Source organism: Phodopus roborovskii, unplaced genomic scaffold (assembly GCF_943737965.1).
Source record: "Phodopus roborovskii unplaced genomic scaffold, PHOROB, whole genome shotgun sequence".
Lineage (NCBI taxonomy): Eukaryota > Metazoa > Chordata > Mammalia > Rodentia > Cricetidae > Phodopus > Phodopus roborovskii.
In genome coordinates, this window is record NW_026126578.1 from 11,280,777 (window position 1) to 11,308,528 (window position 27,752).

Consider the following 27,752-nt stretch of genomic DNA (forward strand, 5'->3'; position numbering starts at 1 on the left):
CAGTTCCCATTTACACAATGGAATATTAATTAGCTCTTAAGAAAAATGAAATGAACAGGTAAATAGATGGAGTTGGAAACAGTCATACTGAATAAGGTTGTCCAGATCCAGAACGACAAACACAGCATGTTCTTTCTCATATGTGGATGTTATACTTGAGTCTTTAGATATGTATGTGTAGCAGTTTGAATGAAAAATGTGCCATGTAGACTCAGACATTTCAACACGTGGTCCTCAGTCTGTGGCACTGTTTGGGGATGTTATGGGAGGTATAGCCCTGCAAGAGGAAGTATGTCACTGGGGTTTGGCTTTGAGTGTATAGTCTTTCCCTATTTCCAGTTTGATCTCTCTACTTCATGTTAAAAGATATGATCTCTCAGGGTCTTTCCCCTGCCACAATATCTGCTAGTTTCCACAATGGCTCTCTGCCATGGTGGACTCTTACCTCCTGGAACTGTAAATCAAAGTAAATCCTTTGTTCCTGAAGACACTTTTGGTCATAGAGCTTTGCTACAGCAACAGAAAAGTAACTGATACAGTGTATTCTATCTGGAATATCCATAGAGTCAGGAAATTGGTAAGGGACCATAATGAGAGAGGTGTTTCCAAGGGAGGGGAGCTAGAGCACAGTGATATAAAGGGGTAAGGTAAAATAATGGAACAGGAAGGGTTAATGGGGTGAGGAAGGGGAGGGCAAAGTAAAGAAGAGAATATGGAAAGGGTTACTAACAATAAGGACCTTTTGAAAAAGTCACGGAAACCTAGAAGCTTCCTAATGTATACACATGCACAGCCATAAAATGAATGTAAGTTGAGTTACCCTATAATGAGGCAGCAATGCCCTACTAGACACCAGAGGATAACAAAGGACCAGCCCCAGGATGGTTTTCTTTTTTGGAGTTGTAAGCCAATCAGATCCAATAGACACACAAACCTTATAGGCTGTTACCATTTTTCTGAGTTAATCTTCAAGCTAACCTATTGCTGAAAACAAAACATACTTGAGTAATAGAATATGGAGAAATCAGACTGGCACTCACACTAGCCAGCTTCCATAGTGCAGGGAGGAGAAAAGTCTCACCCAGCTGGGAAGCCTGTGAACTACAACACTGACTTGGCTGGCAATACATGCCCAGTAGTGCAAAATTTGCACAAATGTCACAGGAGTAGCCAGCTGCCTTCTGATCATATTTAAGGCCTGATCCACAAGATGAAATTCATACCTGGCACCAAATCCGAGACAAGAGCCTTTTATCTGTGATAAAAAGTCCCTAAGGGAGAAACTCCTACTATTATTCTACTAAATGGGCATAATCGTAAACCCACTCCTAATGCTATACCTATAGATAAATAATGCTCTTAGCCCTCATCACAGAAATGTCCTCTTGTAGTAGACTGCAATTAATACAGAAACCCACAACTGGACAAGATGTACATAGAGAATAAGAGACAATGGAGTGTCAGCCCTAAATAGGACATCTCTATCACACCCTTTCTCCAAAGGCTCAGGGATCATTGTGGGGGATGTGGTAGAAAGATTTTTATGAGCCAGAGGAAGTGGATGGCAATACAGAAACAGTGTTTTCCAGGCAGAGGACAGCTGTACACATGAACTCACAGCAGTTGTGACAACATGGGCAAGACCTGCACAAGCTCAAGATAAATAAAATCCCAACATAGGAAGGAAGGTAGGCATGATGTCCCACCTCTGGCTGAAGAACTATTGCCAATTGATAGCTTCTGGGAAAGGGAGGATCTGTTTTCTCTAAGGGTCAACCACACTCCAGTGGGTACTCACACACTCAAGAATATACGGACAGCACAAATTGAACTCAATGTATTTTTTTAATTACATAAAGATGGGTGGGGAGGGAAGTGGGGGGTTTGAGAAGTGTTGGAAGAGAAAGGGATGAATATGATAAAAAATCACTGTACAAGATTCTCAAATAATTAAAAATGAGTATTCTTTATTACTTCTAAAATGAGGTCATGAGACTAGAGAGTTATCATAGTGATGAAGAGCAGCTGGTCCTGAAGAGCATCCAAATTCAGTTTCCTGCACCCACATCTGAAGGTTTATAACCCTGTTACTCTATCTCCAGGACATCCAGCCCCTTTCTTCTAGCCTCCTAGGAAACCCACACACCCCTGGCAGACACAGAGACATACATGCATAAACATAAAGAAATCTTAAAAAGAATATAAAGTCATTCATTTCTATTTATTAAAAAAAAAGGATATACTTTTAAAGGAAGTACTCCACTGACCCAAGGGCCTTGATGGATGATATTGGTTGAAAGACCTTTACCGGGATGACAGGAGATATGAAACCCACTCCTATGTGCCATTGCCAAGTACCAACAGCCAATCACTTGTTTGCATAAAGGGCCTGCTGTGTCCCACGTGCTTTACTTGCAATCTTTTGTTTGACCTTCCATTATCACTCAGTGAACATTATTAACCTCACCTAATGGAGAAGGAAGTGACAGTTTGCATAGACACATGAGTTGTTCCAGTTCCATTAGTAGACCCAGATCTAAACCCTGCCAGGAAGTTTGTTATTGACTGTGAGGCTGCCATACATGCTGTCCAGTGGATTCTGCCTCCAGGCTTCATGCAGCTAGAATCCCATTGAAATTTTCCAACCTCAGAGTCTGACTGACTTGTCTGTGTGAGCTCTTGTCCCTGGTACTTCTTTGTAAATGCCTTCTAGCAACGCCAGAATGCAGCCAGAGATGAGAACCTTGGCTCCCGATCTTTCTATTCTAACCTAATGGGACCACTAAAAAGCCACTTCTCAGAGTGCTGGTTTCCTCTATGCATAGAAAGGCTAAACCACTTAGTTTGGTCATAATTCCAGCCTGAGTGCCTGGAAATCATCCAGATTCTGTCTCTGCCACAGCCTCAGGTCCAAGAAGATAGGTGGCCCCTGGAGTCCCGTATATGGCTCATTCAGCATTTTCCTGGACTTTACAGACTCTATGAGAGAGAACTTGGGGCTGTGAGAAGCTAACACTGTCTCTTTTTGTGAGGTTTTGATGCTAACGGAAGCAAAAGCCACATCACTCCTTTGGTAGCAAAGGACTAAGTATGGGTCCACACAGTATGCGTGTTGGTTCTATTGCATGGTGACTTTTCATCTTAAGGTAAGGGGACAGAGCATGCCAGATGCAGCCAGCCCTTCCTAGACTGATTGAGGCTTCTACTCACTACGTTGGAGAGGTAGGTGTGAAGAAGTGGACAGTCCAGTCTGTTCTCTTAGGAAAGGAATAAGAGAAAGCTGAGAGCTGAGCAGGTAAGAAAGACTATAGCAGTTCGAACAAGTGCTTTCCTTATAGGGAGACACTGGGTCTCTTAGAAGATCACCCTAATTCTAGATGCTTTTGAAACATTCTTTCCTAATCTAATATGCCCCAGCACCAGTGGGGACCAAGATGGCTTTAAGATGACATCTGTGACATTACTCAGACAAGTCTCTAGATTCTTTAAGAGACCTGTGTCCCAAAGCAGCCGAGAAGAGTCTGATGTCCTGTAACCAGGACCAGCCTGTAGCTATGAGGACCACTCTACTCTGGTCTGGAAACAAAGATAGGATGCAGTGTCTTCATTTGTTACACTTGGCAATCATTTTGAGCAACTGGAGCCCCTTGTGTGCTTCTGCCATTCCCCCAGGACACCCCAAACTTTTGACAATATCCCTCCCTCAACTTTATCATGATTACCTGTTCATTTGTGAGTGTCTAAAGAGGAGCTGAGCTCCAAGAGGTTGGGGTGCACATACGTCACTCACAGAAGTATTCCCCACTCCCAGCCTGGCATCCTCGCCAACATAAAGCCATAGAAAGCATGCATGGGGACAACAGGCAATTAAGCATAAAGGCTGTCTGGCATACAAGTAACACAGAACCATGTCCTCTTTCACAAGGGAATGACTGGGATGGGTTTCTCTCTCAATTTAGATTAAACATCGCTCATTTGTATTATAAAAAGTATGTTTGCCTTTCTGACAGCTCCGTGTCCTCTTTTATAAGTTCCTAAGAAAAGTAAGTAAACTCAAACAGCAGTGTTTGAGATTTTTAATAGGCACACTAATGCTAGCGGTCTTAGCAATAACCCTGCCAGTATCCTGGGCCACAGGGTGGAGTTCCAGTCACCACTCCTGGGAGTCACCATTACACAGCCAGGGTCAAGGCACCAGCTGAGGGAGAACTTCTTATTATCATCAGGAAAAGAGGAAATGCTCTGTCATTTCATCCTCAAACCACCTCAAAGAAACAAAGAATAATACTACATCAGACGTTATCTGTAGAGAAGGCTCAGCTGCCTCTGGACTCTCAGACCCTGCTTTGAAAGCCTCATATTTTTTGATTATATCAAAACACTTAAAGAGTGTCAAAGAGCTCCTTCAGCAATTCTCACAATAGCCACAAAAATAAATGTCATCATCTTATCACAGATAAGAACTAGTGTGGTTTCCATATTTCTCCCATGAAAGCAGAAACAAAAACTCCCAAGGCTGTGCCCACCAGCAGCCATCCCTCCAAATTCAGCCACCACCATCTCTGAAAATGCCAGAGTCTTGCACATCATTATTCTCACTTTTTGTGTCATACTCCCTGACCCAAGGTACCTAAGGACATTTCAAATACAGCAGAGCCTGGAGATGGTGACCATAAAAAAATCACAACCATTAGTAAACTATAAGAATGAGAAACAATGCTTCTGCGCATTACCTTTATATATTTTGAATACTATCACAAACTGCTAATTTTTGTTCTGGATATAAATCTTGCTATTGCTGAGAACAGTGGTCAACCATTTAATGTGTGTGGTTCCTTTATATTCTAAACACTTCCCAGACATTAGTTCTCATAATAGCTCATGAAGTTAGCATTATCAAGAGCTCTGTTTTATACTGAAAAAACTGAGGGCCAGTGTTTGCAGAGCCCTCCCAAGGTTACACAACTAGGAGATAGAGCCAAGATTTAGACCTGAGTCCCTTAGGGTGCAATTTATGGAGATTGTTTCCAAAGAAGACATTAAACTCTATGAGTAAATTCTCTGTAGTTTGAAGAGATTGAAGGAATTCCAAATCCAAGAACAATCAGTCAACTGAGGTTACACAGAAATATTTCTGGTCAGTAAGGTATCTCCTAATCACAAGACCTAAAGTAGCAGTGGCTTAAATGGTACTGGAGTAGAAATACAAGACAGACAAATGGTTGTGAATCTCTTTGTTAATTACTATATACTGCAAGAAGAAGCTTCTCTGAGGAGGGCTGAGCAATGCTCTGATCTGAGAGTACAGAGATGTGTCATTAGGAGGAGTCATTTTTCTGTTATGTTCCTTTAATGGAATAGGTTTTCTCCTAGGTTCATGGTCCATCTAGTTACAGGTTTGCAAATATGAAGTGCGCTTAAATCCAATCACAAGTGGTTGGTTACTTCTATAAAATCTGTGCCACTATTACACCAGTGTGCCTTAAAAGCACACCTCTGTCGTAGGTCTCGGTGTTTATATGTGTAAGAGGAGGCAGAAAGAGTGTAAGAGCTAGAGTTAGTAGATGGCCCCAGGTAGACAGTGTCTTCCAGACAAAACAGCATCAATACACATATGAACCTACACAGACTGTGACAAAATGAACCAGATCTGCACAGGTTCAAAACAGACAAAATCCCAGCACCAACAAGAGAAAGCAGACACAAAACCCCAGATCAGTAAGCTATTTGCAATTGGCATAGACTGGGAAAAGTCAGTTTTCCCCAATAGAGTGTCAGTGTGTCAATCACACACTGGGTACCCTGTGCCTAGGAGTAGTTGGCCAACACAAAATAGAACTCCATGTTCTTTGTGGGATTTTTCCTTGTTTCTCTCTCTCTCTCTCTCTCTCTCTCTCTCTCTCTCTCTCTCTCTCTCTCTGTGTGTGTGTGTGTGTGTGTGTGTGTGTGTTTTCTTTTGATTTGGAACTTTTGCCTTATTGATCTTCATATTTTTTGTCTGCTTTGAGTTTTATTTTTGTTGGTTTGTTTTTTCTTTTGAAAGAGAGAACATGAAGTTGGTGGGTGAGGAGGTGGAAAAGATCTAGGAGGAGTTGGGGAAGGAATTATATCATGAAATCCATTATATTATGAAAATATAATCAATATATATGAAGAAAATTTAAATAAAATGTTTTTGAAAGTTCAGTTCTTTACATACAATACTCCAAGTCCCATTTCCTTCAGTCTTTACACAGCCATTTAAAAAGAGAGAAATTAAGCATAAGAGAAGGCTACCACAGCAGGCTGTCACTGCATGTGGTAATTAGGAAACTTGCCCACAGTCTCTGATACTCTTTCCTAATGTGCTTACAAACTTCAGGCCAGTTGGAATATGTGCTCACCTGCATTGACCATCTGGAGAGGAGGTGGGTCTCCCTGGAAGTCAGCCACTCAGTGCATGGCAAAAGTAAACATTCCTTCCTCTCCTCAGCAGCTGCTTTCCTTGAGGATAAGGGACACAGAAAGTGAAAGAAGAGTGTCTCTTCTTATCCAGAGTTCACAGCCTCAGTTTTGGGCGGCAGTAAGACCTCTTTAACAGGTTGCCATCCTAATCTAAATTCACTGTGATGTTTCCGTGAGCCGATCGTTTGGCCTTTGTTTCCAGACTTAGATACATGCCTGTAAAAATTTGATATGTATTCGATACACTCAGAAGGCATGTAATAGAAAACCACAGAATTGGAAGCTGGGAAGCAGACCTCAAACTCCCTTATTCCACACAGAAGCAAGCTGACATGCCCAGAACTGTATTTGCTCAAACCAGAGAGTCATTTGAAGATCCCTACAAGGTGCTATGATATGAAGAATAATCAAGTAACAATTCCCACCCTCTCCTCCATCCAGGACATGACTCCTGCGAGCAAAGCCAGCCACATTAAACAGCATCATCAATGGCATGACACGTGTGAATTTCCCAGGCACAGTGGGCCACCTGGAGATATATTCCATTGGCCCTTCCATGGTACATTAAGCATAAAGCAGGAAGACCTGTCTTCTACAGTCTCAGCTCACCCTTTCCACTCCATTTCCTCCTTCCTGGCAATCAAGTAACTAGTCAACTGTAACCAAAATACAGGGTATAAATTGCCACCATTAGGTCTTAGCATTTTAAGCCACTTATCTCTTTGTGTAAAATTAAAGGCACTTCCTCACACCTCAGAACTCAAAGGATACTATGATAGATAGTCTGTATACACATTCAATCTTCACTTTATTCCCTAAAAATGACATTAAAGTTTTTGGGGTTTATGAGGCTGGTGAAGAGAGGTCAAGGGATATCAAAACAGAATCTGTGGGCAGCAAGATGGACCAGCAAGTAGAGGTGCTTGTGAGTAAGTTTGACTGCCTGTGTTCTGTCCAAAGATGGATCTCAGATCTCAAGGTAGTATAAAAGAATGGATGACCAGGGGATGTCCCTTGACCTCTGCACTGATTGTGAGTTCCTATACTATACAGAGAGGGAGAGGGAGAGAGAGAGAGAGAGAGAGGGAGAGAGAGAGAGAGAGAGAGAGAGAGAGAGAGAGAGAGACTTGGAGAGGAGAATAAATATAGATAAAAACGTAAATTTTAAAAAGAGAGCATGTGTGTCTGGTTTCTCCACCCCTACAGCTTACATTATCAAGCCTTCTCCATGTTAGGCCAGGACAGGTCTAACCTAGAGAGCTGCTGAGACAAACTAGACAAGTTCTGACCTTTTCACAGGTTACCTTCCACTCTGGCCAAAGGTCACCTAACAAGTCTCTTTCTTCTTCACATCCCTAGTTGTCACCACACTTCTACCTCTTATCTGATACACCTCCCAAATGAATCACTCAATCTTAACCCCCTTTTCCATTAAGTTTCTGATTAAATATGCTTCAGTTTGCATCTTCTACCTCACAGAAATATGGAAAATGAGCTGCCTTGAGAATTAGTGTGTTTCTTGTCATGCATAATTTTTTAGATGACTTGGGCATCAGTTTCTTCCTGATATGTACTTGAAATAATAACATGATGTACAAATTGCATCTCAATAATGTCACTTTCAAATAATAGTGGTTATAGGGATAAAACTGATGACATGTCGGGTGTTGGTGGTGCTCGCCTTTAATCCCAGCACTGGGGAGGCAGAGGCAAGCAGATCTCTGTGTCGAGGCCAGCCTGATATAAAGAGCTAGTTCCAGGACAGGCTCCAAAGCAATACCGAGCAACCCTTTCTCGAAAAACAAAACAAAACAAAAACACCCAAACAAACAAACAAAAACCTGATGACAACAATGCTACTAACAATACTGATGTTTCCTCCCTTGAAGAAGATGCTAAGATTGCAAAGCTTCTTCAGGCACATTTCCCCACTTGATCTCATGTATCCTTTGAAAGGAGAAAGGCAGACACTAGGATCCCTGTGTCAAAATGAGGTTACTCACTGCAGGTCACATTGATAGAAATCATTCATAATTGTTAGAAAATGGAAACTCCCTAAATGTCCTTCAGTTGATGAATGAATAGTGAAAATAGTATACATGTACACTGTGGAATACTGTACAACTCTAAAGAAAAATAAAACCATCAAATTTGCAGCTATGTGGATGGAACTAGAAAAAAATTGTATTGAATGGGATAACCCAGGCCCAGAAAAACAAATGTTGCATGTTCGCTCTCATCTGAGGCTCCGAGCTCCAAATTTTCAGGTGTGAGTATATAACTTGGAGTAACTGTAGAAACCAGGAAAGTTAAGAGGGACTATTGAGAGGAAGGAACGACAATGGAGAAGGGACTAGAAGGGTATCTAACATGATCTAGAGGGGGAAATGGGAAAGTGACAGGGTGTTTTAATTGAGAAGGGAGGGAGATAAATACATATGAAGGAGGGTTAAAAAAACAGGGTGTCTGAAAAGTGATAAGGAATCATGTTGTTAACCATCTACCTAAAATACCTATAATACCAACAAGTAGGTATATGCATATACCTACACATACACAGTTTAAATGAAATGTTTCCCATGTGAGCTAGTAATACTCCACTCAAAAGTCATAGACTATCTAACAAAATTCTCAATTAGCCATAAAAGCCCTTTTGAGTTGTTATCAGGATTGTCTAAAAGATTCCCAAAACATTGTAGGCTGGTTGCCTTCCAGTGTGGAAGGCAAGTCCCTGTTGCTGAAGATACTATGAACTTCAGATACAGGACCCAGAAAACCTGAGCTGGACCTGACATGAAAGCCTTCCCCCTGAGGACTGGTTCTCATAATATCATGAGATACCAAGAAAACTTCCAAAGAAGAGAGGCAACCAAGTGTCCTGACCAGCTACGATGCCTATAAACCACAACAATGATAACCCTAATGGTGTAATCGTGGCATACATACCTTGGCAGCAACCAACAGCTCTCTAATTAGACTCAACATCCACCCAACAAGAGAGAAGTCATGCCTAGTACTGGAAACCTAGCCAGCTACCTGGGGCTAGTGAAGTCACAGACCTACAACTGCCACTTTACTTAACCAGCACAGTCCCTAACTACACTCTAAGTATTTGTCCTGTGCCCACAGAGAAGTGTAGCCCCCACTCCTCATCGAGGAAACTTCTTTTTACAGCAAAGACCATTACAGAAAAACCCTAATCAATCAAAATGCAGAGTTGTGGAGCCTATTTCCAATGGGTATATCTACAAAACAACTCCTGCACCTAATGCTCAGGAATCACTGCAGAAGAGGGGACGGAGAGAACATAAGAGCCACGGTATCAGGGAGTCTTCTGCGTGCTTGTGTCTCCTGGAAATGTCATGTGAGTTACACCCATGAACCCTTACCAACATGGCTGCCTAAATGATACCTGAACAAGGATGACAAAATTGGCCATGCTGACATGGAAATGGGAAAGCCTGTGGGGCCTCAACCCTAGACATGGTGTTGGACCCTAACTCTGGGGTCCTGATGGGCCAGTAGGAGAGCCCTGCGACACAAACACCAAAACCAGGAGATGCAACAAGCAAGAGGTGTTTATTGAATGAGTGCCCTCGGGTGTCAGCAATCTTGGGGAAAGCTGCACACCCCCAAAGGGTCCAGGTTCTTTTTATAGAGAAGACCACAATCAGCATACACGCATGGGGCACAAGGTGATTGATTGATTACAAAGTATGATCTCCTGTTTGAGAGATCACCCAGGTATGCCCTGTTCTTATTCAAAGGATAAACCATAGAATGACTTGGAAAGTCTCCAGACTGTCTGTTGGTCAGGAGTGACCCAAACAGGGCTGTTCATCTGGGACCATTTGTTCCAGGGTTGGGGGCCTGTTTCCTTGTTGTGGGCCAAGACCTGTGAGAAACTTTTTTCATACCCTGGCTTTCTCTTGGCTGTAACTAGCCCTATTTAACAAGATCAGTTTAGCATGACCATTAGCCCCCTCACCATAGTAACTTTCTTGTTTTCATAATTTCTGCTCTCTCCTCCCATGTCAATGTTCATGCCTTATGATTTTCTATATTCTGCTTGCAAGAATTATTCTCCTGCCCTTTTCTTACATCCTTGCTCTGCAAACTAAAATCTTTCAATGGAACTACAGGCAACTAAGGATGCTGAGAGCAGGAGAAATTGTCTTCCCCAGGGATGAGCACACCACTGGTTATCCAGTACCAAGTAGTCAGCCCTGAAAACATATACATGAGTAACACCATACAGACGACACAGGTTGTACTTGCATATGTAAGAATATACATGTATGTATGTATGTATATAAGCAATTAAAGAAAAAAATAGCCATGAGTTTGATAGAGAGCAAGGGGAGGAGTTGGAGGAAGGAAGGGGAATGTGAGAAATGATCTAATTACATAACAATCTCAATTTTTTTAAAAAATAAAAGGAACAGATTAAACTATGTTTTCTTCTGAAGGGTGGGTTGCTTTCTGTTGTGCTCAATTGCCTAAGAAATAAGTGAGGCACACATTGAAAACAGCCAATGGCATTTCTTCAAAATGTTTCTCTACTAGTGAAATTAACAATTCACTTTCTGCCATTGTTTGGAATAAAATCTGAAGCAGGCTGGGTTAAAGTTCTCGGAGCAGTCTTGAAGTGCCTCTTTTCCAATGCAGCCTAACTTAGAGGTCAATTATAGAACAAAGAAGAGAACAAGAAAGCAGGTTGTGTATTTGTATTTTCAATTATTATAAAAACAAGGCTGGTCATATTTATATGCAAACACTCATACATTCTAAAAGACAATTTTTCTCTATATTGTATTTTCAAAAATATTTACAGTTACCTTGTTGAATTATGTGGCCAATTTTGTCTTGTCATCACACTGGTATAAATATACCAGACACAGACATTATCTCTTATCATTCTTCGTACTTTATGAATTGCAGTATCTAACCCCATAGAACAAAGTTCTGGCACATACTTATCGCATAATAACAGTCACAAGATAATCATGAACCCCGAAGGCACACTGTTAACCTGCAGCATGAAGCTGAGGACTGTGGAGACTGGAATCCTACAGCTCTGTGGAGCCAATAGAAGCAGAAGAGATACGGATTAAAGGGCTTTGTCTGTTTGAAGTTGTCCCTTGCTGACCTCAACCCTTCGGTGGTAAACTGATTCTAAACACACAGGTTATTCAAACAGAAATATACAGACTGCTGGCACCACCACAGGGGACCAGACTTTGGGCATCTAGGAGAACCAAAGAGAAAGAATGATGCTGTGTGAGCCAGACAGATGAGAACCTGCCAATGCTGACATTATTTCTTTATCATTGTGGTTTTATTTTGCCAAGTGTGGGTCCTGATACTTAAGGCTTAAAAATAATTTGAGAAATTGTAAATAATATAAACAAAAGCCCTTTCCATCTCTCCCTATATTCCTTATAATTTAACTTTGAAAGATCAGAATTCACTACTGTGTACTCCTTTAACTCAGATTGGATTTCAATATTCTGTAAAAGACAGGGCTCTTTAATGTAGAAAGTCCGCTCATTCAGGTTTTGTTCAACAGAGTAAGCATTTTCTAAATTTCCGTTATGCACAAGGCTTGAACCAAGTGGTAGAGAGACAAGAAGGCATAAAAAATAACACCTATGAAATAAAATGTTATTGTATAAAACTAGTAGTTATTTGCTCCATCTGCTTATTTGTAGGTGCAAAATCTGGTTTTAGGCTTTCTGTAACAATTCTCTTTTATCATGGTAGTTCCTATTTTATCCTTTCTAGAATTTTATATATATGTGTATACATACATATATATCATGTAACTACATTAATAGCTCTAATTCGGGACCTGCTAAGTTGGGTGCTGCAAGAAAAATGACAATGGAGAATGTGAAACTTTCAAAGGCAGAAAGAGTTCCGCCGAGAAGTAGGCAGTGAGTGAGCATTCTGGGCAAAGGTCATTCAAGGAGAAGATGAGGAACACAGATGGCAATGTGTGAGATACTCGGGTGAAAACTGCCGAGCACAGGACAGATGGACAGAGATGGGGTGCCTCCTTCGTTAAGCCCAGCACAAGACAAAGACAAGAATCAAATCCTTTATGAGATTTACCTGTGTGACTCTTTAAGCAGGTGACAGGATGCTCTTTTTATTCCTTGTGAGGTCAGGCCTGGGAACAGCATGGTGCTGGACAAGTCATAGAAAGGGATGAATACATTTTGTGTAGTGTGCGCTCTATAGGAGCCCTGTGACTGCGACCACACTGGTCACTCAGGTTATAAGGCCTGGATGCTCTTGTGAATATTTCTGGTATGATAATGCAGCTATTCTCAACATAGGGACCATGACCCTTTTGCGGGGGGCGTAGAATCACCCTTTCACAGGGGTTGCCTAAGACCACTGGAAAAGGCAAATATTTACATTACAATTCATAACAGTAGCAAAATTATAGTTATGGAGTAGCAGTGAAATAGTTTTATGTTTGAGGCGTCACCACAACCTGAGGAACTGCATTAAAGGGCCACAGCATTGGGAAGGCTGAGAACCACTGTTGTGATGGCTCCTGCATTGCCTGACCTCTCTATTGAGCCCAGGGCAGTCTGTTCTTTGGAAAGCAGGGTCTGTTCGTCTCACCTGAAACATAGAAGGACTGAAAACTGAAGAGGAAAACGATCTGTGGAAACGATGGGGGAAGCTAAGAAAAGAGTAAGGAGTGCCACACTACCCTTGGTGAGGAAAACACAACGGAATCTGTGTGCCCCTCCAAGGGAACAAAAGCAGAAACACTGAGAGAGGGCTCCAGAGTTAACCGTGAGAGGCCCCTTTGCCCATATGACAAGTTAAACTTGGTTGCACAGTGCCATCCTCCAAGCAAAACAGCCACTGTTTTCAAGGCTGTGTGTCTACTTGTGAGAGTCCATCCCAGCTAGGCCTGTGGATTATTGACATTCCCTCCAGAAAGAAGGGCCAGAGTAGATCACTGGACCTTCATTGGCCATTCCTCTCAGTCATTTATGTGCAATTTTGTCCTAATGCATATGGCCTTAGAGTCTCATGAGGGGACTAGAGCATACAGACTAGGGAAGAATCAAGTAAGAAAGCTTCATCTAGGTGACTGTGAGGATGCCCCGACACCATCAAGGCTGGGTAACAACTTCGCAATGCTACTGCTTCAAGGTCATCCGTGCTCCAGCCAGTGACCCCTCACCCATGCTCTGTAAGTAACCCCAATAAACTCAATGTTTCTTCAAGATGAACTGAAGGATTTTCCCGATTGCCTTGCCTGATTGGTTGATTGATTGGACCAAGTGTGGGCAGCACCTTCCATGTGCAGCCCAGATAAAAGAGGGTGTGGCAGAAGGGAGATTATTTCTTTTGTTTGCTGGCCTTCCCTGTTTGCTGAGTTGATTTTGCCGCTGGTAGTGATAGGAGAAGCAAAGTTCCCAGGCTCCCATTGTTGAGTAAGGAGCAGCAGCTGCCCAGGCACCCAGGTGCTCAGTGCCGTGTCAGGACTCATGAGGCACCGAGCTTCATGCACTGAGCAACTACCGGGTTCTCAGCCTTCCGATGTGAGACAACTCTTATTACTGTCTTCATGTAAGCTGACTTAATAAATCACACACACACACACACACACACACACACACACACACACACACACACAGGTGAGCTCATCCTAGCCTGTCAGTTCTCTCCCTCTAGAGAACCTTGACTAAAGCAGTATTATTTCATAAAAATTTTAGTTAATATAAGATACCAGTCGTTTCGGTTTCCTTTTCTGTGACTGTGACAAAAGGAACTCAAGGGGACGGGGTTTAGTTCATTTCACAATTCAAGGGTAAGTGGTGGAGAAATCTGCAGGAGTCTGCAGCAGCCAGTCATAGCTCATATAAAATCAACTCACCTTCTCCATCTTCTATAGCCCAGGATCTCAACCCTGGTGATGGAACCACCTGACTGCTGCTCGTCTCACCCCATCTGACCTCATCAAGATAACTCCCCACAGCGCGCCCAGGAACTAACTAGCTAACACCGCACAGGTGTGCTGAGAAGCGTCCCTCATGGGCCATTCCAGAGCCTGTCAAGTTGACAATTAGCCCTAACCATTACACTAACATATAAATGTATGTCCACACTGCCAATGAGCCTCAAGCCCAGGCTTAAAGCTTCTTCGAAGTCCCGCTGTACTCTCCTGCACTGGGAGGCTAAACTTTAGTTTGACAGGAATGACAATTCAAAATGGAGTTTAACCATGAACGTCAATAAAAAGAAAATTGTAACTATAAAAATTGTATTGTCATTTATTGCTTTGCAAGGCCACTTAAGCTCCTATTTCTGCCAATTAGGTCAGAATTCATAAATGTGGGCTTAGGGTTTCTTAATGCAAAGCAAATGGTTCTCAACCTTTTAGTCTCAAGGCTTTATACTTAGTGAATTATTAAGAATCCTCTCAAAGAAGTTTCATTTATGTGAGTTATGTCATTGTACTATAATTAAAGCTGATAACTACAAAGAATTCATTCATTTATAATACAAGTAGAATGGGTTGGCAAGACGGTTCGGTGGAAAAAGTGTTTATCACACAACTTGGAGAACCTGAGTTCAAATCCCCTGAACCCCACAAAGCTGAGTGTGGAAGTGCCTCTCTGTAATCCCAGACTCTGATGGTGAGATGGGAAGCAGAGGCAGAAAAATCCCCATAGTTTGTTGGCAAGCTAGCCTGGTGTATATAGCACTGAACAAGAAATCTTGCCTCGAACAAGGTAGGAGGCAAGGACTGTACAAGGCAGGCCATGTGCAATCATGTGTCTGTGCTCACACACACTTACACATGTAAACAGGCACACATATACACTACATACATATCATATACACAAAGAGATAATACTATTTTGATGAATTTTTTTAGTTTGTGGGGTTTTTTTTTTTTTTTTTTTTTTTTTTTTTTGCTTGTGTGTATGTGTGTTCGCTGCACACCTGGTGCTTGGAGCCCAGAAACGGGCCTGAGATCCCCTGTAATTAGAAATACAGATTGTTGTGAACCTCCAAATGTGGATACCTGGTATCAAACCCAGGTCCTTGGCAAAAGCCAAAGTGCTCTTAACTACTAAGCCAGCCCTCATGCCTTCATTTGTCTCTGCATCCCAAGCACTTGTATTAACGGCATTGCTATAAATTTTTAAAAACAGATATAAGGGCCCTAGTTCAGAGAAAGACCCCATCTCAAAAGACAAGGTAGCAAGCAATCAAGGAAGGTACCCAGGGTCAACCTTTGTCTTCCCCACATGTCCATATGTGTCTGCACACACATTTGAATATATATATATGTATGTATGTATGTATGTATGTATGTATGTATGAATACACAATCACACATAAACAAGTAAATGAAAGATAGTAAGCTGGGAGAGGCAGGAGGATCCACAGTGCAAGGTCAACCTTGACTATATAGTAAGTTTTAGATTAGCATTGGCTACGTAAGCCATCTCAAAAAAAAAAAAAAAAATCTCACAAAATAAAACTAACATAAAGCTTTTAAATACAGATATAATTCATGAAAAATAATTATCTCCTCATAAAAATGTAAGAAAAACAGTATACATTTTTTAAAAATCTTTCCTATCTGGCTTAGTAGACAATGAAGATGGTATTTGTTTCTACCTACAATCTGCTGCCATTATTATCTTCTTTCACATATGTGAACAAGCCTTGGCCTCAGAGAGAATATAATTGTATAAGGGATACATCCTTATACCTTTTTCAGGTAGCCATGAATATTCTGGGATGATTGTCTTAGTTTGGGTTTCTATTGCTGTAAAGAGACACCATGGCCATGACAACTCTTGCTTACATTATCATCATGGCAGGAAGCAAGGCAGAATGCAGGCAGACATGGCGCTGGAGCTGAGTCCTTACTTAACATTTTGATCCAAAGACAACAGGAAGTGAACTGAGATACTGGGCTGTATCTTGAGCATACATAAGACCTCAAAGTTGGCCTCCACAGTGACATACATACTCTCTCTAACAAGGCCACACCTTCTAATAGTGCCACTTCCTTTGGGGGGCCATTTCTTTCAAACCACCACAACGATATATCAAAAGTTAACAAATTTCAGTTTCTTAGGAATCCTATCTATCAGCTTCTCATATTTTGTGGCACTTGACGTCTATTGGTCCACCTTGACCTTGAGTGGGTCTCTTACTGATACATGATTTTGTGATACCATTTTATTATCTGGAAAAATATTGAGTCACAGAGAGATATCTTTTAAATGCTGACAGTTTACATTAGATGGTAATTTTTAAAAGTGAACTCATTAATATCACTGCTGATCTCACCAGAAAAGATTTAAGTATTGAGACACTGTCAAGGTCTTGGCCTATTTCTTAAAATTAATCTAAAAAAATATCATTGGCAACAATAAGTATCCCTTGTTTTCTTGGAAGTGACAGGAAAAATCTTAGTTTTCAAAAAGTCTGTCCAGAGCCAGATGGTAGCAGCACATGCTTTTAATCCCAGCACTTGAGAACAGAGGCAGGGCAGATCTCTGAATTCGAGGCTAACATGGTCTATGGAATGAGTTCCAGGACAGCAGGGCTACTCAGAGAAAGCCTGTCTTGAGAATATAAAATAAAGAATTTTTTAAAAAGAAAAAGCATATCCAGTATCTATCTGAATAACCACAGATTGCCCTTCTTTCTTTTGTTATAAACTAATGTTCTATGGAAGTAAAAATAAAACCCATGGGCTGGGCGGTGGCCCACCCCGGTAATCCTAGTCCCGGAGACCCCAAGGCAGGAGTGGGGGTAGATAGAAGCCTTCTATGACTACATAACTAGACTCTGTCTCAAAACACCAGCTCCCCCAAACCAACAAAACCCAACAATACAACCATGAATGCAGCCCAACTCAAGCACAGAACATTTTTCCTAGAGTGAAATATGGCGTGCAATAGCTCTGTTTTATCCATTTTTCCCACATTATTTAACAGAATTGGGAATTTTATCAAGTGACACCTGGCTTCAGCTGCTTGTCATTTTCCAGTGAATGCACAGCAGCAAAAAACAAAAACAAAAACAAAAAAATCAAAACAAAACAAACAAACAAAAAAAAAAAAAAAAAAAAAAAACACCTGACTGGTGGTGTGGTGGTTCAGTTTGGGACCTGTCTTGGGTCAGTATCGATGTGCACAGGTCCTCAGTGTGCACACATCACACATGTCTCAGCATTGTCGTAGACAGTCTTAACATTCCAGGCTTCTGAGTGGCTCAAGGAATCCCTCACGGATTTTGGGGTGCACACTTTAAGAATCTGGCCCAGAGTTCTTCTTTGTTGGAGTTATTATGTTTGATTGTTTGTCATCGAAGAGCTATGCCAAGGGGTGAGCCACATCCAAGAAGGAAATGCACACTGCTTGAAGGCTCCTGAAGGAAGAAATAGCGGAAAAAATCGGCTTCATTAAGCCAACCCGGGCTTCTCGTTGCCAGGACGACGATCCTGCGAGAGGACCCGGCCGTCGATTGGCGAAGCCTAGCCTGGATCCCCAAGAGCCGGAAGGTCGCCCCGCTGCGGTCGCTCGCTCGGCGGTCGATTGAGGGGGCTTCCTGGAGGCCGGCAAGAGGGCGGGTGGGAAGATGGCGGCCACGGCGGCTAGTGGGCTGCCCGGGAAGGGGCATGATATCAGCCTGGCGGCTCTGCGGCGCCACGACCCCTACATCAGTCGCATCGTGGACGTGGCCAGCCAGGTGGCCCTGTACACTTTCTTCCATCGGGCCAACAAGTGGGTGCGTGCGGACGGCGGGGCGGGGACGGGGCTGGGATGCTGGGCTTGGCTGGGCGGGCGGGGGCCCGATCCTGGAGGAGGGCGGGCTGCGCGCGTGACCCACCGGCAGGTGCGGAAGATGGATCGCGAAGGTGTGGCCGGCGCCGCTAGCAGCCCGGCCCAGGCCCCGAAGCCGGAGGACAGAAGCGCTCCGGCAGCGGAGGCCAGAGCGGAGCCCCAAGCTTAGATGAGCGCAGGAAGTCCAGCCTCGCCAACGTCAAAAATGCAGGGCAGGCACCCACCTAAGAGCCAGCTTAGGGGAATAAAGAGGAAATGGCCATGTGTGGGACGCCCCAGGCTTATGGAGGAGTGTATGGTTTGTAGCCTAACCATTTCAGTGAATTTCACAAGACCGAACCCCAGCCCACAGTAACTGGATCAAGTTTAGTTTCCCTCGCAACTAGAATGGAATTGGAACGGGAGACAAATTAGTTCTGGCCTAGATATTGGTTCATATCATTTATTATAAACCATACCTTTGAATATAAACCTGTCAGTTTCCCCTCTTGTGACTTTTGTGCCAAATATTATTCACTTGTATAAACCATCGGTCTTAATATAGTTTGATGGGGTATGAAGAACACAGAACACAGATATATATATATCTGTGTTCTGTGTTCAACAAGTCTGAAACAAACATCAAAATTTATGCAAGAAAAACTTCCATTATTGAGCAAATTCAGCATTAGGTAGGCCTGGGAACCAAGAACACAAAAAGGATGAAGAAGGAAATGGAGATGGAGCCTGAGTCAGGCTCTAGGTTCCATCTCTGGCACTAGTGAAAAAAGACCAGGAATTATTAGGATAGTTGCAAAGAATTTGTGTCTGTTCTCCTAGTAGCCAAACCTGGAGGGGAAATGTGCGGAGTTCTAACTATCATCCAGGGATCCAAATATTCCTGGCTCGATTAACGGAGGCTGAGGCCATTTGTCATGGTCACCGGAGGAAATTACCATTTGGGTCTTTATGTAAAGGGAGTTCCCTCACTGAAACATGTATATTTATGTGAAGATAATCTACGTGTAGGTGCTTTACTTCTCTCCAGAGCATCGGTTCTCAACCTGCCCAACGCCACGCCCCTTTAATACAATTCCTCATGCTGTGGTGACCCCCCCAACAATAAAATTATTTTTATTGCTACTTCATAACTATAATTTTGCACCGGTTATGATCGTAGTGGAAATATTTTTGGAAATAGAGGTTTGTCAGGGGTCGAGACTCAGAGGTTGAAAAGCACCACTCCAGAGCCATATAATGTATAATTCTGTAGTATAGAGTAGGACCCAATAAAAGTCAATAGTGTAAGTTGACTCAGTGGGAGGCTCAGTGCAGATCGGAAGCTGTTGAAATGTACAGGGGAGCATCTCCTCTTGGGTAGCAGTTTTCTAAGGCCTCTTCCCAGTCCTGTGACAGTGACCTTACAGAACCCGCACAGAGGTGTACCAGATACACAGTGAAGCCCAGCTATATAGAAGGGGTCACAATGCATTATTTACAGGAGTTTTGTTTTCCTGCTTCCTGGATTTGTTTTTTCATTCAGTAAAAGGTCATTCTTTCAAAGTACTTATCTTCCAGGCTGTGGTTGCTTGGCAAAGGAGAGAGACCTAGTTCAACAACAGAGCAGTCAGTGGGGGCAATCAAATTGTCACTGCCATCCCCCAGTGATAGCACTCAGATCTCTGGATGGGAGCCTTTCGAGTGTAAACTTAATCAGAAGTATAAAAATACTACAAAGAATGAGAGAGGAAATATTTGCAAGGAAGCAGGTTGGGTATGAGCAGAGGAGTCCTTATTGCATTGGAAATCAGATGTGGAATGACCGGGGCAGAAGATAAGGGACTGCAGGTAGAGCGAAGTGGTAGAGCATGTGCTTAGCATGTATAGCGTGTACACAGCTCCAGCCTAACCCCAGGGCACACATATGTGCACAAAGGGATTAAGAAGAGTTTTGCTTTGACTGGGATAGGAATTTTAGAACTATATTTACTCCTTTTTGCTAGGAAAGACTCCTTCCCCAAAATACCTCATGTGCCAATGAAAGACTATTGCTGGAACTGTTTCTTACTTTGCACTCAGACCATTTGTTCTCAGCTGTATTTGATTCCAACCCACCCACACCTCAGTGACATTTGATAGTATCAGGAAACTTTGAGGATGCAGGCATTGGTAACGTCTGCAGAGTAGAAGCAGAGGTGTCACCAAATGACCTACAGTTAGCAGGCATCAATATAGCTAGTCCAGAACACAAACGATGCGAGGCTGGTGGCATGTCTTAGAACCACAAATGTCCCTTATTTCTGGTTACCAGCCCTGAGTTCCCTGAGAGGTGCAGTAGGTCAGACCACAGCTCTGGATGAGACCGCTGCGAAAGAGATGAAGCTGCAAGGTGGCTTTGCTGCCCCAAGTGTGACAGAGACGGCTTCAAGAAACTAAAGTGGGCCCACTTTTTAATGTCTTAGAATATTCAGTAAAATTGAAATTGCTTTCAGTTGTTCAAGATGTATCAGTGTATTTCTAATAATTTATGAAACAGCATTATCTTTATTATTTTGAGCACCAAACTTGGGGTGTGGGTGGGTAAGAGACAGACAGACAGACAGAGAGAGAGAGAGAGAGAGAGAGAGAGAGTGCTTTATTTTTAGAGTTTAGGCTAAAATACTCTAGAACTGAGATCTTACAATGCTATGTCCACCTTACTTGGAGGATTTGTTTTAACTATAGCCACACCCTAAATTCACCAGTTTATACAGAAAGTCCAAAAAAAAAAAAAAAACTGGCCGCCTTTGAAATTCATTTTGAGCCAGCACATCCCTAACACCAAAATACATTTCCAGAGCTCCTTTTAGCCTAGTAAGAGCTCTTAAAATATGCTTTTTTTTTTTTTTTCATTGAAAGGTATGCGTTGTGTAAGTTACCTTTGCAGCGGAGAAGGTGACACAGAACAGTAAATGAATTATCCCAGTGTGATCTGGCAGAAACATCACTCTAGGCTCATATTGTAATTATTGAGCCATAAGTCCTTCCCATGAGCAACTCTAAACAAGACTCAAATCTGAGAATTGTTTTTGTGAGTTATAGTTAAAATTTTGATTTTAGATTATACTGAACTAAAATAAAGGAGTATAGGGTTTTTTGTTTATTTGTTTGTTTGTTTTTGAAGTAGAGAGAATTTTTGTCACAAGCAAAAAGGAAAATCAGTTGAAAGCAATTAGCTTATATGTGCTGATAATCTGAAAGGTCTGATTGCATTCAGAAGAGAACAGGTCAATACTGCAGAGTAGGAAGCTGCTTAGGTCGTATAGCCAAGGAGCACGACTGTGTGCACATAGATCCCTACACCCATCTCCACTTCAGTTCCCTTCAGTGTAACTTACAGTACCAAATACCTGGCTTTTACAGTTTCCTTTTAAAGCTGTTGTATGCTGTCTAAACACCAGCTATGTCAGCTCAGCTCTGAATGGGCTTACTCGGGCCTTAGAATGTGCATTTCTGAGGGGCTCCCAGGTGACAACCCTGCCTCTCCTCCGGAGTTACTCTCCAAGCCCCTGCACTAAGTCTCTGAGAAAACAGCTGTAACCAAGTAGATTACTTGAAAAGATCATGCTTCCAATTCTGTGCCTTTACAACACATTATTCTAATGTGTATATCTTGCACCCGAATTATAGAGTACTTAGTTTTAAATGATTTGTGTAATAAATATTATAAAATGCTGGGGCCTTAAGTAGGATAATTGAATGCCAAAATTAAATGATGAAAATATCAAAAGCACACATTAAATGCTGAGTTATGATAATCTGACCACTAGTTGAGAAAAGAGCTGCATGTGTGCTGTGTTGGTGAACAGGATCCCTCCTGTCGTGGAGGGAACTCAAGCTCACCCTCTAACTTGACCACCTCCCCCAGATTTTCTCTGGCAGTTCTTGAGTCCTAACTTGGTAATATTTCTGTGTAATGTTATTTCAAGTCTTGGGCCAAAGTGACTCTGCAGTATTTCATGCCAAGAAGGTGTTTGCTCACTTAAAGACTCTAGCATAATCCTGTGTGTCTGGCAGTCAGAGCACAGTTATTGACAGATCATCTGTTCTAGTGACAGGATACGGCAATGAACACAAGATAAAGGGAAGGATATTGAGGTGCAGATAAAAGTTCATTTGACGTCTTGCTGGGCGTTCAGTTAGGTGAGTGGAGGAGAAGGCTGCACACTCACCATCCCTTTCTGATGAAGTCTGGATCACACTTCTGCTCCAGCCAGGAGGGCCTCTCAGGGTTTGGGAAAGAATAGTGACCAAGTACTGCTCACTCACTCAGCGGGCTCTGGTCGCGCCCCAGTCCCTGACTTCCCCTGTCTGGTAGCCCCTCGTTCTACACTGCCACTTCACCTACTTGAAATTGCGTGTGGTTCCTGGTCTCTGTAAAATGTTCCTGTTTTCTGCCATAGAATGAAGAGAACATACATATGGTATGTGTTTGCTTTATTTTTAGGAGAAGACTGATGTGGAGGGAACCTTATTTGTTTATACAAGGTAAGAGTATTTTATTTTTAGAAAAACAAGTTATGAAATATTTTAGCTTAGTTTTGTCATGTCTTGAAGGGCAGTTTTATTTCAAAGAAGTACAACAACCAAACTCATCTGAAATTACTAGTTGGCAAGAAGAATGAAACAACACATGATGTGACCTGGCACATTCTGATGGTACTGACTTCAGAGTGTAATTCCTATTTAAACCTCACTATTTGGTTTAGCAGTACATATTCATCGCTTGATTCCAGTGAATTGCACAGTTTGTGAACACTGTGCACTGCCAAAGAGATTAGAGGTACACTGCTAGCTAAATTAGGCAGTGGTTGGAAAGGGCTTTGTGACTCACCTTCCTTCACCCTTAACTGCTTAAAAAAGCATGCCCTGGGATTGAATCTGTTTCTCAGTCTTCCATTGTCTAGTTAATAACATTATTAGATCAGGATTAATTTAATTAATAAGCTCATGCTTTCAGTAATTTCTTTTTATCACATACCAGTAATATCAATCACACATGTACACAGACATACAGTATGTATGTTGTCTTAATGACTCCATTTTATTCATGCAATTTTCTACATAGGTATCTTACTTGAATTCTGTCACCTAGGGGGAGTACATTATGAAATACAAAACTAATATAAACCCTAACTGATGTAACAGTTTTACTGGAGGAATAAGTATGCTAGTATGTTTATCCATGTTCAAGTTTAAAACAAACACAATACAGGACATGCCATCCCAAGAACTGATTGCTATAAAAGCTACAGTAGGCTGCTGTGGTTGTGGGGGGCATTATAGAATGACCAGTCTTGGTTTGGGCTTCAGGAAAGGAAGTCTCAGCAGAAAGAAAGGCAAAAGTAAAGACACAGCCTCCCGTTTAAAGGGACAGTTTATTCTGATGTAGAGGGTCTATATTAGCATAAGTGATGCCATTAGCATAGAATGGCAGACTAAGGATTCTGAAGTTTATTTTTCTAACAGTCGGGAATAACTGAAGGTTTATGAACATGAGGATGCTTAATAAGCTGTGAGAAAATGCGTAGAGTCAATGTATTAGCATCATGAGGAGGCACTTGTTCTAAAAGGAACTGGAGTTGGGCGGGATGTTAAGAGGATGACTGCCATGAAGTAGATAGGAGATGATGAGCTGGGACCAGAATAACTGAAGCTGACATGAAAGTGCATGGATAGAGATCACAGTGGCATTGAGACATGAAGCTTCTAGGTAAATGGTGTGGTTTGAACTGAATGGCACTCAAGCTCAAGCGGCTGGGGAAGAGGGGGTCAAAGATCTGGGGCTAAGTTTCAGTTTACCCCCCACCCGGGCCTTTGGTCTTCAGGGTTTTGAAGTAATACTTATGCAGTGGTCTCAGTGGATTCAGATTAAGGAATCCAGGCACTTGGGCATCACTGTCTAAGAGGAGTATCAAAGGGAAATGGATGTGAGTTGATGCTTGAATTTATGGCCAATAGGGACATCGAAAGCAAAAGTAGAATAGCCTTAAGAGACCAGTTGGGGTGTAGGAACAATGTGGGGAGGTGTCAGCTGCCCTGTCATCCAGGGAGAGGAAACAGAAAGGACAGAATGGCTAGCCAGGCCACAGGCTGAGCAACAAGTAAGTCAGGTGTTTAGGGTTGTGAATATCCAAGAATTATTAGCATGTTAGTCTATGTTATATTCCAGAACATTCCAGAAGTACTACGTGGATTTATTCAGCATGAGTACTCGAGAACGTAAAATGTAAAGAGAAAAACTAAAGCACAGTGTGTATTTCTCATTTCTAAGAAGGATTATTTTGAGGAGATGCACTAATATATATATTTTTTTTTTTATGATGTTTTAAGGACTTTTCTGCTGAACTATACAATTATTTTCTCTTTTGTACCCAAATCAAATATAGCTTTGTATTTTCAGGCATTTTATCTTATTTTTTGAGATAGTATTTCATGTAGACTAAGTTGCCTCAAACTAACCCATGAAGATGGCTTTGAACATCTGTTCCTCCCAAGTAGTAGGATGACAGCCATGGGCCAATTTATGTAATACTGGAGATGGAACCCAGGACTTTGTGCATCCTAGGCCACTGCTCTTCCAACTGAACTACAACCAGTACTCAAGGACCTCTTAATATACTACATCTTGCTAATGGAATGATCAGTTACAAAACCATTAAACTGAGAAAACTAATCCTTCCCTGTTGCATAATCCTGATCCCCAAACTGTCTCGTTGAGATGACATCTGCTGCTCCCATCCCTTCCCACATGTACACCTGCCCTTCCCACATTGACAAGTGTGCCTGGTCTGGTGAGGTCTTTTTCTCAGCGTTGAATGGCAGCATTCAGGCTAAGGTAATAGAGCTGTCTATGCTACACCTTTACTTCTCTTTCAGAAGTGTTTTGGTGCACCTGACATCTTTGTTTCTGGGCCTGTTGTATAAACTGGTATGGTCCCGTGCCATTTATGCCATAAGATGTTATGCTATTGAAATGCATGAAGGTAACTCATCGTGTGTCAAGAATTGTTTCTTCTGCTTTCCCATGTCATCCTATTTGTGGTAGAGTTCATGGAGATACAGTCACTGGCATTTCTGAATATAATGTTCAGGGCCCTCTGTCAGTCTATGGAGTGCCTTTTCTTCTCTTGAGTTTGAATAGAAATGACTGCTTTGGGAATGAGGCTATGCCTGTCAGTGCTTTGCCTCTTTGTAGAATAAGCTCATCAAAGATTTCCTTCCATCAATTAAAAGGTTGGGTCTTTAAAAATAAAATCCTATATGTGGCAAAGTAGCAGTGTTGTACTTGATAAAGTAGTTAAGAGTGAAATAAAACTAATTTTCTTCCTATTTGTTACTGATAAGCAGCCTAGCTTAACTTGAATGCATGGATGCTACTTGGGGATGTTGTACTTAAGTGTCACTGGAAGTTTCTTGGTTGACTTATGATGCAATTCAACCTCAGCACAGGCAGATATACACATGATTGTTAGCTTACACCGTATATAACGTGGGTTCCTGAGCCTGATGGATGAGGCATTCATTATTTATTGAATGGAATGAAAAATGAAACTCACAAAGGTCACTTTTTTTTACGGAGAGAAGTTTTACAGTAGCTTGTCCAGAAAGCCATTTGCTTGGTATTGAAGAGACCGAAGCATCTGCCCTCCGGGCTGTTATTACATAGCCTTAGTTTGTACCTCATCTCATAGGTTTGTTGACAGAGTTGCCTCATTTTCCTGAAATTCTCAATTTCAAACTAACATTTAAACTTTCAATGAAAATTTTCTTTTTGTAGTGATGTGTACACTTTTAACTCTAAACCCTTTGAAAGTATCTGCCAGTAAGATTTTTTTAAAGATTTATTTATTCATGTATTTTATATATTTGAGTGCTCTATCTTCATGTACAACAGAAGAGAGAATTAGATCCATTACAGATAGTTGTGAGCCACCTTGTGGTTGCTGGGAATTGAACTCAAGACCTCTGGAAGAGCAGTCAGTGCTCTTAACCTCTGAGCCATCTCTCCAGCCCCTGCCAGTAAGATTTTTTAAAGCAGTTACCATCTTTGTCTTAAAGGAATGTACAACATAGGCAGGGAGATAAGAAAACACACGAGATCTGCACAGCCCCACATACAGTTAAAAACAGTGACTTTAGGGCAGTCTGTGCTGCATAGATGTTGGTAGAAGATCCCAGGAGTAAAGAAATGTTGCTTCCTATGTGTACCGACTGCTTATGGGAAAATGAAAGTACACAGTGAAGTTAATAGACAGGACAGAATGTGGCTACACTGCAGGTATGCTCTGCTTAGCAATGTGTCTCTCCCCTGCTCCGTGATTTCCAGGTCTGCCTCTCCACAGCATGGATTCACCATTATGAATAGGCTCAGCATGGAAAACAGAACAGAGCCCATTACTAAAGACCTGGACTTCCAGCTCCAGGACCCTTTCCTTCTCTACAGAAATGCCACATGTGAGTCTCTTAATACAGCGGTGGTCACACTTCTGAAGTCTGGCCAAATGTCTAAAATTGCAGTGTCCTCCTTGTGTTCTGTGTTTAGTATCAACAACTGGGGTTTTCGCATTTTAATTTAGCTTGGAAGTGGCTTTTTTCTTAGAAGTTCGAGTGAGAATTTCCTTCTGCCCTGTTATGGATAGCTCTGCTGCCTGTAGAATGAACCAGTTGTTGACTTTAATCAGTGGTTAAAGCAGGAATGGGGGAGGTGAGTACTTGGTCAGAGGACAGGAGAGGGACACATAGGTGGTGTCACTGAACACATAATTCATGATTGGTTAGTGGTAGTCTTCCCTTATGTGTCACCTCCGACCAAGCACAGTGGAGAGGGACTGAGGCAGAGGGGCTATGTTTTTGAATATGTAATCATCAAAAAGTCCAAAGAATTTTGGCCTTTTTGAGTCTCTCAACCATTTGTAATGGTGAGATTGCAGTAGGTCCTTGGTATACTTGGGATGAAGTAGCAGGTGCTTGTATAGTATTCTGCCCTCATTTCATTCTTGTGTCTCATCTGACACCTACCTGTGTTGGACCAGAGAAAGCCTAATGAAGCTGTCAGCTTCAAGGGCATCTTCACCATAGGACCATACTGCTTGAAAGGTAAGTATGTGTGCTTGGTGGGTAACTTTCAAAGAGACTTTGCAATATAATTAATGGTTTCTATTCTCTGAGTTTAAGATATAGAAAGTTGGTACGAGGGAGATAACTCAATAGGTAAGAAGCTTGTGACATGAGGACCTGAGTTACACACACACACACACACACACACACACACACACACACACTCACTCACTCACTCAAAGCCAGGGGTGGCCATGTACATTTGTAATTCCAGTGCTGGGAGGCAAAGTCAGGTGGGTCCCCAGAACTACTTGCTGGCCTGCCAGGCTAGCTGAAACTGCCCAGGTTCAGTGAGAGACCCTGTCTCAACTAAGGCAGCCAACA

At 42.1% G+C, this 27,752-nt stretch overlaps 2 protein-coding genes across 17 annotated transcripts in view; one reads left to right on the plus strand and one right to left on the minus strand.

Annotated features, from left to right (window-relative positions):
* Positions 1 to 27,752, minus strand: part of Cacna1c (calcium voltage-gated channel subunit alpha1 C) — a 614,413-nt gene that overhangs the window by 575,587 nt on the left and 11,074 nt on the right. The window lies entirely within an intron of this gene.
* Positions 17,976 to 27,752, plus strand: part of Dcp1b (decapping mRNA 1B) — a 38,234-nt gene continuing 28,457 nt past the window's right edge. Inside the window, exons 1-3 of one of the 3 annotated variants that reach the window (XM_051203681.1) lie at positions 17,976 to 18,234; positions 22,756 to 22,796; positions 26,638 to 26,765. In XM_051203681.1, coding sequence (XP_051059638.1) covers positions 18,085 to 18,234; positions 22,756 to 22,796; positions 26,638 to 26,765 — 319 coding nt within the window. In that variant the 5' untranslated portion in view covers positions 17,976 to 18,084. The remainder of the gene's footprint in view (positions 18,235 to 22,755; positions 22,797 to 26,637; positions 26,766 to 27,752) is intronic. The other 2 variants (XM_051203680.1, XM_051203682.1) reach the window with 2 other exon arrangements.